This window comes from Monodon monoceros, unplaced genomic scaffold (assembly GCF_005190385.1).
Source record: "Monodon monoceros isolate NGI ecotype Baffin Bay Population unplaced genomic scaffold, NGI_Narwhal_1 Super_Scaffold_6, whole genome shotgun sequence".
In the NCBI taxonomy this organism is placed as follows: Eukaryota; Metazoa; Chordata; class Mammalia; order Artiodactyla; family Monodontidae; genus Monodon; species Monodon monoceros.
Genome location: NW_021703783.1, coordinates 49,001,585 through 49,016,534, shown reverse-complemented (window position 1 = coordinate 49,016,534; position 14,950 = coordinate 49,001,585). Strand labels below are relative to the sequence as shown.

The window sequence follows — 14,950 nt, the reverse complement described above, 5'->3', positions numbered from 1 at the left end:
ATTAGTACTGATGTCAGAAGATTATCACCTTTACCTGAAGAATGGCTCCAGGTTACTGGGTGCTAGTCACTCTTTTGTAAAATACAATAGATTATGTAAAACATTTAATATACTCCATAAATCCACACATAATGCAAGTCAGGAACTTTCTCTTCTGGACAACTTGATAAGGTCTAGAGATAACTTATGTTGCCATTTACTAGTGAAAATATGGTATCACCTCCAATGCTGTGAGATTCAAGGAGTCAGAGGAAAAGACGCTCTTGACACCTTTTTGCTGATTGGCACTACTGTCAAAGTTAATGCTAGGAAATTAAATTTTGAGGAAGAAACAAACAAGTCAAAGCTAAAGACAGCAGTTGCTATCTCTTAACTATTTATATTTGATTATGAAAAAATACTTCCAATTCAACACTTGAGACTATGAACGAGTAGGCTAGAGGCTGTGCTAGGCACTGGCTCAGTATTACTACCTTCCATAGTTGGGTACATGTTAAGTGAGTATTCGAAAGAATAAATAGTAGGCAGTAAGCTCATTATGGATAAGGACCACATTCGTCATTATATCGCTAACACCTAGTAGGTCAGACATTCACTTAACAATTATTAACTGTCTATTGACTAAGTGGAGAGAAAAGAATCATCAATATATGAGCAAAAAATAGCCCTACAAAGAGGCCATGCTTGAGATAAGCCTAGAAGAACGGGTAGAATTCATAAAGGCGAAGCATGCTAATAAGGCAGAATTCTTGAAGAACAGCAAGAATAGTAAAGACTGTTCCTGCAAGAGAACCGGAAAGGTAGTCTGAGATCAGAATCTGAAAAAAAAAAACACCTAAATGCCAAACTAAGAAATATGTACTTTTTAGTCAATAAGTTATGAAGATTATGAGGAAGAGGAAGGAATTTCAGAGGACTGTTCAATGTTTTCAAACAGATCAGCTTGGATAGAACAATGGAAGGGAAATCAGAGTGAGATAAGAAGCCTACACCAGAGTGGCAGCAGTAGAGACAGAAAGGAAGTTAGCAAGGAGGAAACAATCAGCAACATCTAAGGATCAATCAGATAGGAACAGAGTAGGCACAAAAGAAGGAACTTCATTTTTTCCAACTAGAAGAATAACGCTATCACTGAAGAGAAGCTGGGCTGGGGAGGAAGACTTTATAAATGCTGTTTGGATGAATATGTTTGGGGCACAAGCCTGCTACAATGTACGCACATCTGCTATAACAGATACCTCTAACAGAGAGTTACAATGTTTTTAGTCCTTTAATCCAGTGTGATTGATCTCTTACTTAACAGAGGTTACCTCCACAGGCACTTTGCTTTTATGGGGAAATGGGAGAGGGGAGGGTTCTCAATGACAGACAGTAACTCTATCTTCTCACAAACTCTTTTGTCAGTTTAAGCTGACAAAACTACTACTAGGGGAAAAACTTGCAAGGGAAGATGTTAGCACCAAAGTCAAAGGATAGCACATTTATTTATCAGCAAAGCCCCTTGACTTGAATGCCACGGGCAAAAGAACGAGGGAGCCATTAAGTTACCTGCCCCTAAGAAATTTAACACAGTGCTTTACCCTCAAATTTGCTGAATGAAGATAATAAATAAAAATAAAGAATAGTTCCTCATCCTGTCACACTGTAACTTTATTTCCAGACCATGAGCTCCTTGAGGGCAAGGAAAGTCACTCATACTGGTATTTGCAGCAGTTAGCATAGTATGTGTTACATAAAAAGCAGTCATGGAGTACTGAATGACTGACTACCCAGGTGAAAGCAAGATACCTGCTTCATGGATTTAACTGTAAAAATGAATACCAAATACATATTTGGTACTTCTTGCCAACTTGGAGGTTGATTGGTTGGTTTGTTTTAATTTGGTGATTTTATGAATGTAAAAATAGCCTTAAGGGCCAAATCTGAGGATTCTACTTTTTGTCCATTTTGCAATTCAAAAGTTTCAAGATAGGGTATAACCAAGTAATTCATACTTGTTTCTTTATTTTTAGCTCCTTCCTTTCAACTCAATATGGGCAGCTGTTCATAAACATTACTTGTTCTCCCAGTCCTCTAGTTCCTGTTTAATTACATCACAAAACTTAAAGGAAACTTACATTTTCATACCAACATGCTCAGGCACATACACATTCAGTTTGCTTATCTAACTTTCTATAATCTTTTGTAGGAGCTCAGTTGAAAGGGGCTTCACAGAAAACTCTGAAGTGTAACATCTATTAACCATGGATTCTTAGAAGCAGGTTTTAGAGCAAAGAGATCCCCAAATATGTAACTGTTGATCAAACTACAGTATGACACAGTATCCTGTAATATGTATTCTCTCTTGGCTCTGAAACATCACCTAATTGTATGAAGATATATAAGTTTTTCCAAATACCTACCTTTAAGTAGTTTTTAAAAACTTTAGCATCAGGCTGCTGAAGCGCTTGGCAAAACTCCTGGGGGGGCCAAGAGGGGAGAAGAGAGAAAAGAATTAGTCTATTTGTATTAAATTCATCATAATTCAAAACCACAGTATTCTTTTTAAATTATGATTAAAAAAATAAAATCGACCATCTTTACCATTTTTATGTGTATAGTACCAGCAGTGTTAACTATAGGCAACTGTCATGCAATAGATCTCTAGAATTTTTTCATCTTGCAAAACTGAAACTCTATACCCATTGAACAACTCCCCCCTTTCCCCTTTTTCCAGCCCCCATCCCCTGGCCACCACCATTCTGCTTTCTGTTTCTATGAGTGTGACCACTTTAGATACTTCATAGTAAGTGGAATCATGCAGCATCTCTTTTTGTGACTGGCTTATTTCATTTAGCATAACATCCTCAAGGTTCATCCATGTTGTAGCATATGACAGAATTTCCTTTTTTTTTTTTTAAGACCCAATTGTATTCCATTGTATGTATATACCACATTTTACTCATCCATTCACCCATCAATGAGCATTTAGGCTGCTTCAAATCTCTAGGATTCATATTATAATTTATCAATTAATTAACCTGAACAGTTCCTCACCAAAAAGGTTATATGACATTTTCAAATGTAATACTTGTCAAACAGGCTGCTTTCACTTTTGAGAACATGGCCTCCTGGGCAAGATTGACTCTTGCCTCAGAAGGGTGGGTGGGACAAAAACCACATGGCTATGGCTGTTTTCATCTAGTAAGAGGGTAACTGAGCGGAGCCAGACTGAGAGAAAAAGAGAAAATTCTCTTCAATAGAGTTGTGCAGGGACTTCCCTGGTGGTCCAGTGGCCAAGACTCCCTCCTCCCAATGCAGGGGGCCTGGGTTCGATCCCTGGTCAGGGAACTAGATTCCACATGCTGCAACTAAGAGTTTGCATGCTGCAACCAAAGATCCCACAGGTGGCAGCTAAAAGATCCTGCATGCCACAACTAAGACCTGGCACAGCCAAAAAAAAAAAAAAAAAGGATTGTGCAAAAAGTGCTGTCAGAAGGCATATGAAAAAGGGAAAACTGGGAACCATTATCTTTTATAAGCAAATTATTAGATAGAAATATAATACGCAGAAAGACAAATATCATATATTGCTTATATGTGGAGTCTAAAAAGAGGGTACAAATGAACATATTTACAAAACAGAAACACTCCAAAAACAAACTTATGGTTACCAAAGGGGAAATGTGTATGTGTGTGGGAGGGATAAATTGGGAGATTGGGACTGACATATACACACTACTATATATAAAATAGATAACTCATAAGAACCTACTGTATAGCACAGGGGACTCTACTCAATACTTTATAATAGCCTATATGGGAAAAGAATCTAAAAAAGAGTGGATATACGTATATGTATAACTGATTCACTTTGCTGTACATCTGAAACTAACACAACACTGTAGTCAACTAAACTCCAATAAAAAGAAAAAAAGAAAAAATAATTTTGCTTCATTTAGCAATCTGGGAAACTACTGATATTATTCAAAACTGAATGATATATTTCTATTTTTGAGGTGCACTAAGATCATATGAGTAATTAATAATGTATTGTTTTCATAAAATACTAATTTACTTGTGTAACAAATGATAACTGAGAAAATTAATATCAAGTTAAAGATATGTCATAAAATAAGAGATCATAAATTCACTAAAAATGAGTTTTATGATTACTCTTATGTGAGATCTGTTTCTACCTCATTAGAATTATGTGCTATTGGACAACAGGTCTGGATAACTATGCATCCAGAAAACAATCGAATGCCATCACAAAAATCACTCTGAAAGAGTGCAAAATGTAAGATAGCTTTCCAGGCACTTACCTCAAAATACGGTTTCTGATTCACAAATTAAGCACTGGTGAGCTTGGCCTGTGTAAAATGAACTACCTGGCACAAACTTTCAGAGCAGAGGTTCGTGTGCCACAGCCCCCTCTGGCAGTCTGGGGGAGCCTGCTGGACTTCTTGCAGAATGTTTTAAAAAACATACTTGTGACACACGGGGTTACAAAGGAAGCTAATTCAATGAATTATGGTTAGCAAATGTATTTGTGACATGTGGTAGAAGAATAAGACATTGATTTTGATAACAAGGTCTAGTGGCAGATTCTAATAACTCATAATTTCAAAAAGATGAATATAAATAATATTTCGAGATCTGTGGAACAACTAATGCGATATAAAAATATCTGTGATTTCTACGGGTGACAACATCACAGGCAATGCAAATACTACTGTGATTTGTCCCCTACACAATGGTAGGAAATTAAATTTCTGTTAAAGGTAGTGAAAATAAAAAGTTTTTTTCTCATTCAATTTCATAGGCCCCCTGACATTTGGACTTTTGCTATCCTATACATAGTAAATCAAGGAGAATGTAGTTTGGCTTCCTTGAATCAAAATTTAGATTGAATTACATAGCTCTATTTCTTTAATTAAGAGGAAAATCCACTAGGACAGATCTTACCTGAATTATCTCTGGAGCTACTTGCAAGGAAGGCAGGTATTCTTGTTGAAGATACTGAACACATTCTGGGCCCTGAAAATTAAATTGTAACAACATATGTATACTTTAAACACAAAATGGTATTGTGATTAAGAACACAGACTCGGGAGCCAGATTGCTTTGGTTTGAATCCTGGCTCTGGCAAATTTCTAGTAACTTGTGCAAGTTATTTAACCTCTCTGAGCCTCAGTTTCCCCACCTGAAAAATGGAGTTATTGTGAGGCTTGGATGAGTTAAGAAACGTAAAGCTGTTAGAACAGCACTTAGCACTGAGGACACGTTCACATTACTTAGTGCTAGTTATGCAGTGCTAAAGATTAAACAAATACTCTTCTAAATGCAGGAAGTCACAATGCCAAAGCCTGGTTCCATGCACTGAAAGGAGAAAGCAAAGAGAGGGGCTTCTGGTTCAATCTACCATTGGGTGGACTATAGGGTGTCTATGGGTGTGCAAGGGGAAGCCTGTGGGTAGTGCCAGGATAATGAACATCTTTAGAAACTAAAATACAAGCAAGAAAGAACAAAATGCTATGTCGGGAGATAACAGCAATAAAAGTACACCCCCTCCCCCTTCCAGTTCAATAAACTAGGAAACAGGAATTTAGTAGTCAGGTAAGGAAACCAATACCCAGAAAGATAGGGTGATTTGGCTAATTTGCTGTTAATTAAGTCTGTACTAAGTAAAAAGCAGGTCACCTGACTTCTAAAACCATTGCTCTTCATTGCCAACTGCTGGTACTGCTAGATGCTAAAACTCTACTAGTTTTCTGGGTTTTTAAGGGTAAACTTGGTAGAGGGAAGGGAGAATTCCACAAACTAACCCCTAAGCCCTACACCTTCTCAACAGCTACAAAGGAAATTAAGATACAATTTGAAAACGGTTTTCCTATAGCAATTTGTTTCTGAGACGGTGGCCTCGACCAAATGCAATAAATCCAATACTTAAAAAAAAAAAAAAAAAAGGAAAAACAAAAAACCCAGCTAATTTCACTTTCAAACTTGAATCTGACTTAAAGGCTTTAATACGTTAATGACTCCAATCTAGTCCAACTGAAAGTAACAGTTATCAAAATGAAATCAATCCAACTCTCCTCAATGTACTTCCCCCTGCATTAATATCTCACCTTTTTCTTTAGTCTACTCTCCCTATACTTACTGCCCATTCACTGCTCATCATTGCATATAACCCCCCTGTTACCACTTAAAAATGGAGTATACTTTTTTTTTTTTAATGAGGAAAAGTAAACTTAGACCTCAAGAGGAAGTCAGTCAGGTAGATAAATGAGAAAACAGAATAAGGAAGCAAAACGTTTTCTAATATGTTCCATTTGATTCAATTCTCTGTGTGTCTAAATAACAGCTCTAAGGACAAGATAAATACTTCTGCATTGTAAACATCATTCTTACTGTTTGTTATTCCTCATCCTCCTTGACTCTCTAGCATCCAAAATGTCAACTAGTCTCCTCTTTCATGACTCTCTTCCCTTAACTTTCATTCCTTTGGTTCTACTTCCAGCTTTCTCTTGACTCTTGCTTTAGCCAAAGTTCTTTCTATCCTGGTCTTAGAAAGGCTCATTCATTCCTACTACTTCATCTTAGCAAACTACAACCTGAGGACTCCAAAATCAGTATTTAGTTCTAACTGCTCTAGACCCGTATATCAAAGTGCCCTGTGAACATTTTTTCCACTTAGCTCTCCTAAATTCAACCCCACTGACTACTGACTTACCAACTTTTCACATGTAACACACACCTAGTTCCGTTTTGGTTTTTAGCTATTCTACCTCCATGCTTTAGCTAAACGGGATAACACTATTTTCTACCAAGTCTACCATGTGACATCTGATCTGTCTTCATACACCCACCGCATAACTTTGCCCAGAGTGCCAGCTCCTCCTGGTCAGCCCGATGAATGTACATTTGTTTCAAGGTCTATCAGAAAAACAGAAAAATACCCCCTCTTTTCAATGGCTGTCTTAGACTGCCCTCATAGGCAAAGCTGCTCATTCATCTTTAGTCCCACCACGTTACATTTAATACAAATGTATTAGTTTAATATACCTCTCTTAAAGTACTTACTTAACCCATCCAATTGAGTTTTTAGGTACTGGTCTCCCCTGATTCTAAGCTCCACAAATATTGGGGCACTTTTTATTCATCTTTATACAGGTCTCCTGCAGCCCCAAAACACATACCCCTCACCCTAGCACATAGAGAAAATGTCTGATTGAAAACTCTTCAAATCTCTTTTGGAATCAAAAATTCAAGTTCAAACGAAGAGGGGGCTATACGGAGACTCTGAACAAGACGTCATGCTTTTATTTTAGGCAACTGAGGGAAGACTCATTAGATGACTGCAACTATGTGGGAATGCTAGTCCTGTGTTGGCATCCTAGCTTTGTGAAGTTGGAGACAGAAATTTTTGTTTAAAAAAAAAAAAAAAAAAGCTACCTGATTTTCAAATATTGGCAGTCAACTCATTATTATTTAAAATACTGTATAAAGCAAACAACACACCAGATAGATTCAGCCCAGAATCGCTTATAATTTATATAAATGGTTAAACTGACAAGGACAGTACAACATTCTGAAGTAGTAAAGTGTTCTAACCAATCTGTAATACTAAGAAGTTGGACAAATCTGTGAAGAACCACGAGGTAGTGAAATCTAGATTGTGAAATTCTGGTTAAAATTTTTCTCACTCTTTGTCAAACCAAACAAACATACATTTTAACCTTCCTGTTACCCCAAACATGAAAGACAATAAAGGATACTACTATTTTCATTCGACCCGCCCCTCACATCCAAAAAAGTCAGAACTGAAGTTAACTTTTATAAAAGATATAGCTTTCAAGAACAAGACATACTCAAAACTACAAAAAATAAGGGACTTCCCTGGTGGCGCAGTGGTTAAGAATCCGGCTGCCAATGCAGGGGACACGGGTTTGAGACCGGGTCTAGGAAGATCCCACATGCTGCAGAACAACAAAGCCCGTGCGCCACAACTACTGAAGCCCATGCGCCTAGAGCCTGTGCTCCACAACAAGAGAAGCCACCGCAATGAGAAGCCCACCAAAATAAATAAATAAATTAATTAATTAAGAAAAAAAGCTATAACAATAAGCATGTGAGCTGAAAACGAAGGGGCAGGGAGTACAAAGCTTACCCGTTTGAGATGAATTGTTTTCAGCGTCACTGCACACTCAGATAAAGCCTGTGAGAAACAAGTTTTAAGAATTTTAATATAGTCAATTCTTGGTTACTGTTACAACTTTTCTTTTTATTTCCCTGGCCACTGCTCATTAACATTTACCTCCAAATAAGGGATGGAATGATTTCCTGGGTGGCTCAGTGGTTAAGTATCCACCTGCCAATACAGGGGACATGGGTTCAATCCCTGGTCCAGGAAGATCCCACATGCCATGGAGCAACTAAGCCTGTGTGCCACAACTACTGAGCCTGCACTCTAGAGCCCACAAGCTGCAACTACAGAGCCAGTGTGCCACAACTACTGAAGCTTGCATGCCTAGAGCCCGTGCTTTGCAATGAGAAGCCACCACAATAAGAAGCCCACGCACTGCAACAAAGAGTAGCCCCCGCTCGCCTCAACTAGAGAAAGCCTGTGTGCAGCAACAAAGACCCAATGCAGCCAAAAATAAATTAAAAAAATAAAATAAATAAATTTACAAAAAAAAAAAGTGATGGAGAAAGGAAAGGTAACAGGCAGGCAGATGGAACAAATGGGTTAGATAGAAAATTTTAAAAACAGAAAAATACAAAAATGCTGTCTTAATGCAGTACATGATAATTAAGAAATCTAGCTTTTACTAGGTCCTGGGTAAGTGAGTAAAGGGCAACTGCTTGACATTAAGCATTCTGAAGATGAGATTTGGGGAAACTATCAAATGAGGAAGAGAAAGTTACTCTTAATAATTAGGAAAAAAACCATTAAGCCAAGTTTTAGAATGAAAGTAGAGGCAGGAAACTAATAACTCAATCAAGCTTTAAAAAATGTTTGTATCATGTACCCTTTCATGGTCCTAGAAAAAGAGTCTTGGCTGTTAAAGTTGGAGGAGTTGGATTTTATACATTCAACTTTAACACCAAGATTTAGTTAAGAATCAAAAGGTCCAAAAGGTATCAATTTTTAAAAAATGAATTCTAATTTGAAATTTTTTTTGTTTTAAAAAGGCATTGAAATCTAATATAACCAACCTGGCATTAAAAAAGAAATTGTGAGTTAGAACACATGAGATGTACACAAAGTAAATAGAGACTCCTAGGTGCTTACCAATACTGTTTGTGCATCTGCCAGGTCAAAGGTTTGTTTTAAAGGTGCTAAGAAACATGCGGGGACAATGTGCTTATAAACAAAATCAGCAAATCCCACTGGTCCGTCTTTACCTCCTGTCAAGAGAATTCAGATTTTCATCTTATATAAAAAGAAAGTCATTTAATTTATCACTGGTGAAAATCAACTCCCAGCTCCTGTCTATGTTAGGGCCAGGATCCCATTTCATCTCTCTTGTCTTAGGAAACAGGTTGGGGAATGAAGTTTTTTTTTTTTCTAAATCATCTTACCCCAGAGTTCTACCAGCTTGGAAAGGATGATAAAACACGTTTTCTGGGCAATTGGATCTGGATATTCGACTGCTCCTTGAATAACAGTTACCAACACTCGTTCTACATTCTCTGCACCTGAAAAGAAAAAAAAAAAACTGAGTTCAATCTCATAAAGAACTAGAAAGGCAACCTGAAGCTCTCACTTCATATATAGTAACATAACAAAAACAATTACAGAGTTGCTAAGATCCTCAGTTTTTATTAACGTGGCTCCTAAATTTTAAGCATAAAACATTGAAAAATTACTATTCCCTTATTATCTTGCCCTCTGGATTTCCATATAGCAAAATATTCTATGTTGATCTATATAGTCTCATTTATTTTAAATTTCAAAACAGCAAAGTGGCCAGTAAGATTTAATTGTCAGGTCAATTCTGGCAAGTAGCTATCACACTATTTATACTATGAAGGAACCAATTAATACAGCTTTAGGCACGCATGGATCATTCTCTAGGATAGACCACATACTAGAACACAAAACAAGCCTCAACAAATTTAAGAGGATAGAAATTATTTCAAGCATCTTTTCTGACCACAATGGCATGAGACTAGAAATCAACCACAGAAGAAAAACAAAAAAAACCCCAACTACATGCAGACTAAACAACATGCTACTAAAAAAAAAGGAGGAAATCAAAAAATACCAAAATGCTAATGAAAACACAACCATATGAAAACAGCAAATGAATGCAGCAAAAGCAGTCATAGGAGGGAAGTTTATAGAGATTCAGGCCTTCCTCAAAAAACAACTTAACCTACCAGCTAAAAGAATTAGAAAAAGAACACGCAAAATCTGAAGTCAATGGAAGGAAATAAAGATCAGAGAGGAACTAAACAGAGATTTAAAAAAAAAACAGAAAAAGTCAATAAAACCAAGAGCTGGGGGACTTCCCTGGTGGCACAGTGGTTAAGAAACTGCCTGCCAATGCAGGGGACATGGGTTCAATCCCTAGTCTAGGAAGATCCCACATACTGCAGAGCAACTAAGCCTGCGCACCCCAACTACTGAGCCTGTGCTCTAGAGCCTGTGAGCCACAACTACTGAGCCTGTGGGCCACAACTACTGAAGCCTATGTGCCCTAGAGCCTGTGCGCTGCAACTACTGAGCCCATGCACTCTAGGGCACACATGCTGCAACTACTGAAGCCCGTGTGCCTAGAGCCCGTGCTCCACAAGAGAAGCCACTGCAATGAGAAGCTCGTGTACTACAACGAAGAGTAGCCCCCACTCACCACAACTAGAGAAAGCCTGTGCGCAGCAACGAAGCAGCCAAAAAAAAAAAAAAAAAGCCCTTTATTTAAATAAATGAACAAACAAGTAAGTAAATCATAGCAATATTTTCTTAGATCAGTCTCCCAAGGCAAAAGAAATAAAAGCAAAAATAAACAAATGGGACCTAGTCAAACTTATAAGCTTTTGCACCACAAAGGAAACCATAAATGAAATGAAAAGACAACCTATGGACTGGAAGAAAATATTTGCAAGTGATGAGACCGACAAGGGCTTAATTTCCAAAATATACAAATAGCTCATACTACTCAATAACAACAAAAAAGCCAACCCTGTCAAAAAACGGGCAGAAAACCTAAATAGACATTTCTCCAAAGACAAACAGACGGCCAACATGCACATTGAAAGATGCTCAACATTGCTAATTATTAGAGAAATGCAAATCAAAACTATGATGAGGTATCACCTCACACTGGTCAGAATGGCCCTCATCAAAAAGTATCCAAATAATAAATGCTGGAGAGGGTGTAGAGAAAAGGAAACCCTCCTACACTGTTGGTGGCAATGTAGATTGGTGCACCCGCTATGGAGGACAGTTCCTTAAAAAACTGGCGGTTCCTTAAAAAAACTAAAAGTGGAGTTACCATATGATCCAGCAATCCCACTCCTGGGTATATACCCGGAAAACATGAAAACTCTAATTATAAAAGATACATGCACACCAATGTTCACAGCAGCACTATTTACAACAGCCGAAACATGGAAGCAACCTAAATGTCCATCAGCAAATGAATGGATAAAGAAGACGTGGGGTATATATACAATGGAATATTACTCAGCTATAAAAAAGAATGAAATATTTCAATTTGCAGCAACATGGATGGACCTAGAAATTATCATACTAAGTGAAGTAAGTCAGACAGAGAAAGACAAATATTGTATGATATCATTTATACGTGGAATCTAAAACATGACACAAGTGAACTTATTTATAAAACAGACACAGACTCACAGACATAGAAAACAAACTTATGGTTACAAAGGGGAAGGTAGGGAGGGATAAATTAGGAGTATGAGATTAACACATACACACTACTATATATAAAACAGATAAACAACAAGGATTTACTTATAACACAGGGAACTGTATTCAATATGCTGTAATAACCTATAACAGAAAAGAATCTGAAGAAGGATATGTATATACATGTATAACTGAATCACTTCACTGTATACCTGAAACTAACACAAAATTGTAAATCAACTTAAAAAAAAAAAAAAGGAATACTGCTTTAGGAAAATGGGAACTGAATACAAGTTAATTTTAAGGTCCTCTATGTGAAAATGATTCCCACCCTGATGGTAATAAAATGTCATCTTTGGGGCCAACATATAACTACTTCAAAAGTTTAGTGTTTACTCCAGCTAGCTCTTGCTCATATAGATATACAACTGTGACAAGTACTTAGACAATTTAGGCACTGCATGCATCCCCACCTTGATTTGCTATGACTTCGCTCATTCCACTGCCTGTGACTGTTTGCAGGAAAGCAAAGTAACTCCTGCGCAACATCTGCTTCTCTAAAGCAGCAGACTGGTCGTTTTCTTCTGCTGGTCGGAGCAAAACTTCAAAAATTGCATGAAGAAGAGGCATAAACATTTGTTGTAAAAATGGGGATACCTGTATCTGAAGAGATGAAACAACTATTACTATTTCAGAAATAAGAAAATTAGTAATACGAAACTTAGAAAAAACATGTTTTACATAAAGCCTTTTTCTAGAGATTCTAGTTAGGACACATATTTACATAATTCGGTTAGCAAATATCAATGTTAAAACAAAAATCTATAGAGGATAACAGTATTGAAAGCCTCAAGATCGTTAAGTTCAACCCTTTTCCTACAGTTCAAGATTCAGGTTCAAATAACATGGAGTCAGACATATTTCACAATCAAATATTGCCACGGATTATTTTCAAATTTAAATTCTCAATAAATGAATTCTACTGCTAAATTATAAATGAATTTATATGATTGACTCTCAGGCTTTACATGCCCTTGAGCAAATTGCTTGACTTCTGTGTCTCAGTCTCTTCATCCTTAAAACAACAATACTTAACTTCTAGGGTTGTTACAAAGATCAAATGAATGTATAAGAAAATGCTCTGAACAGATTCTGAACACAGAAAACACTATGTAAGTGTTAGTAATTTTTATTAGCCAACTTATGCTTAGGTTACGTTTCCTTGTACATAAAACTGACACTGAATTATTTTTAAACTACTTGGGCACCCAAATTACAGGGCTTAAAATTTATTCTTTAGGCATTCATTATTCAGTGCTGTTTTACTTGCTTTTCTAAAATACCAGACTAATAGCTTTCTTCTGCTGCATAGAACAGAAAAGGTCTGTTCTTATTCAAACATCTTTTAAGCATTTCCTATGTGTCAGGCAGTGTTGCAGACATTGGGGATGATAAAAATACCTATGATCCGTGCCCCCAAGAAACTCATAAAAAAAAAAAAAAAAAAGCAAGGGTCAAATGCTAAAATATACCTAAAGATGAATACATCTAATCTTGAAGTCAGGAGATCTTAAAGTCAGGAAATTCTCTGAGCTCTGAAGGTTTGTGGTACCTTAAATTTGGCTGTAATCTGGTTGATAAGAGGAATGAATTCCTGGAGGTCTTTTGCTTCACAATCTTTGAGCATGTGTTCTGAAGCAGATGGAATGAACGGAAGGACTTCTTCCTCCAGGCAAATAATCATGCGATGAAGGAACGTGCGAACCCCACTTCTGAGAATATCCTTTTGTAAGGGACAACTGAGGGCTGGCAAGAACGTCTGTAAACAGTCCAGATAAACTTCGGAACAGCCACACTGTTTCACAGTCTGCTTGTTGCTGAAAGCTTTGCTGGTTCGACTATATAAACAATTATCAGGTAACTAAAGTTTATTCTTCAAATGTTTTACGGAGTAGTCAAAAACAACACACAACAAATTACAAAACTGACAAAACAAAGAAGCCATTTCTTTATTTTCCATGTCACAGCTACGTCTATCTTTAGCTGATATGGTTATTTGTAAACTATTGCTTCCAGTTACCATTCCAGAAAGAGCTCAAGTTAAAATTAAATGAATGAATGAAATGTAATTAATACAATCTCTCAAATGTGAGTCCACCTAAATGTTTTACTAAAATCCTGCTGACAACTTATGCAGAAAAGAGAAAAAAAATCTATTTATTATGAATAGGCTATACTACACAATCTGTAAACTATCAATTTATATTTAAAACAATCTTAGAATCAAGTTATTTATATAACATCTTTAACATAAGCTTTTGCACTAAAGTCTTCTGCAGAGCAATTTCTCTGTGTAGCTTCTAATTAGCAATCACTATAACTTTCATGCTGTTATTATTTGCCAATAAACAGAGAGAAAGAAAGGGCAGCTTGGGTGGTCTTCAGGACACAATGTAACAACTAAATAGAAGCCTCAGCACCTTCTCTTTAAGGTTCCAAAACTGATCCCCTGATGTCATTGGTATATAAACACTTAGACTAATCTCCTTAAATACGTAATCAATTTATAACAAAGAAATCAGAGGAGTTAAGGATTTAGATAACTGTCAAGTCAGAAATGCAGAATGTTACATGACCTAATTCCTTCTTCAGTTAAATCTAATTCAATGAATTTAGAAAAGAAACAATTTAGACAATTCTCTGGACAATCTAGTTTTGGAAACATAGATATGCATGCCCGATTAGAAAAATCCAAGCAAATGATTCTGTGTATGTTGAAAAAATCACTTCACAAATTTAAATGCAGTCACTCACCTGGCAAATCCAACAGCGTGGTTGAGACAGTCTGCAAGAGATGCCTGCCTTTCTTCGTCCTGCGCCAGCATCAATTTTTCTAACAGAATTTTAAACTTCTCCATGAGTGGAGTCAACAGATTCCTCATTAATGCCTGCTTCCGTTCTGCTGGGTACTCACTATTAACAATCAGCACTCCAGCTGTCTCATAGATAAATAATTGATCATCGCTGCTCAACAAAGACTGGTAACCATTCTCCTAAAATGAAATTTAGTCTTATTGAAGTTTTTCT

At 36.8% G+C, this 14,950-nt stretch overlaps 1 protein-coding gene across 3 annotated transcripts in view; it reads right to left on the bottom strand.

Moving 5' to 3' along the window:
- The window catches only part of XPOT (exportin for tRNA), an 84,014-nt gene that overhangs the window by 626 nt on the left and 68,438 nt on the right, over positions 1 to 14,950 (bottom strand). For all 3 annotated transcript variants that reach the window (XM_029205346.1, XM_029205347.1, XM_029205349.1), the window contains exons 17-24: positions 14,678 to 14,916; positions 13,476 to 13,761; positions 12,337 to 12,526; positions 9,568 to 9,684; positions 9,278 to 9,393; positions 8,153 to 8,200; positions 4,948 to 5,019; positions 2,403 to 2,459 (exon numbers count right to left, since the gene is read on the bottom strand). In XM_029205346.1, the coding sequence (XP_029061179.1) occupies positions 2,403 to 2,459; positions 4,948 to 5,019; positions 8,153 to 8,200; positions 9,278 to 9,393; positions 9,568 to 9,684; positions 12,337 to 12,526; positions 13,476 to 13,761; positions 14,678 to 14,916 (1,125 nt within the window). The remainder of the gene's footprint in view (positions 1 to 2,402; positions 2,460 to 4,947; positions 5,020 to 8,152; positions 8,201 to 9,277; positions 9,394 to 9,567; positions 9,685 to 12,336; positions 12,527 to 13,475; positions 13,762 to 14,677; positions 14,917 to 14,950) is intronic.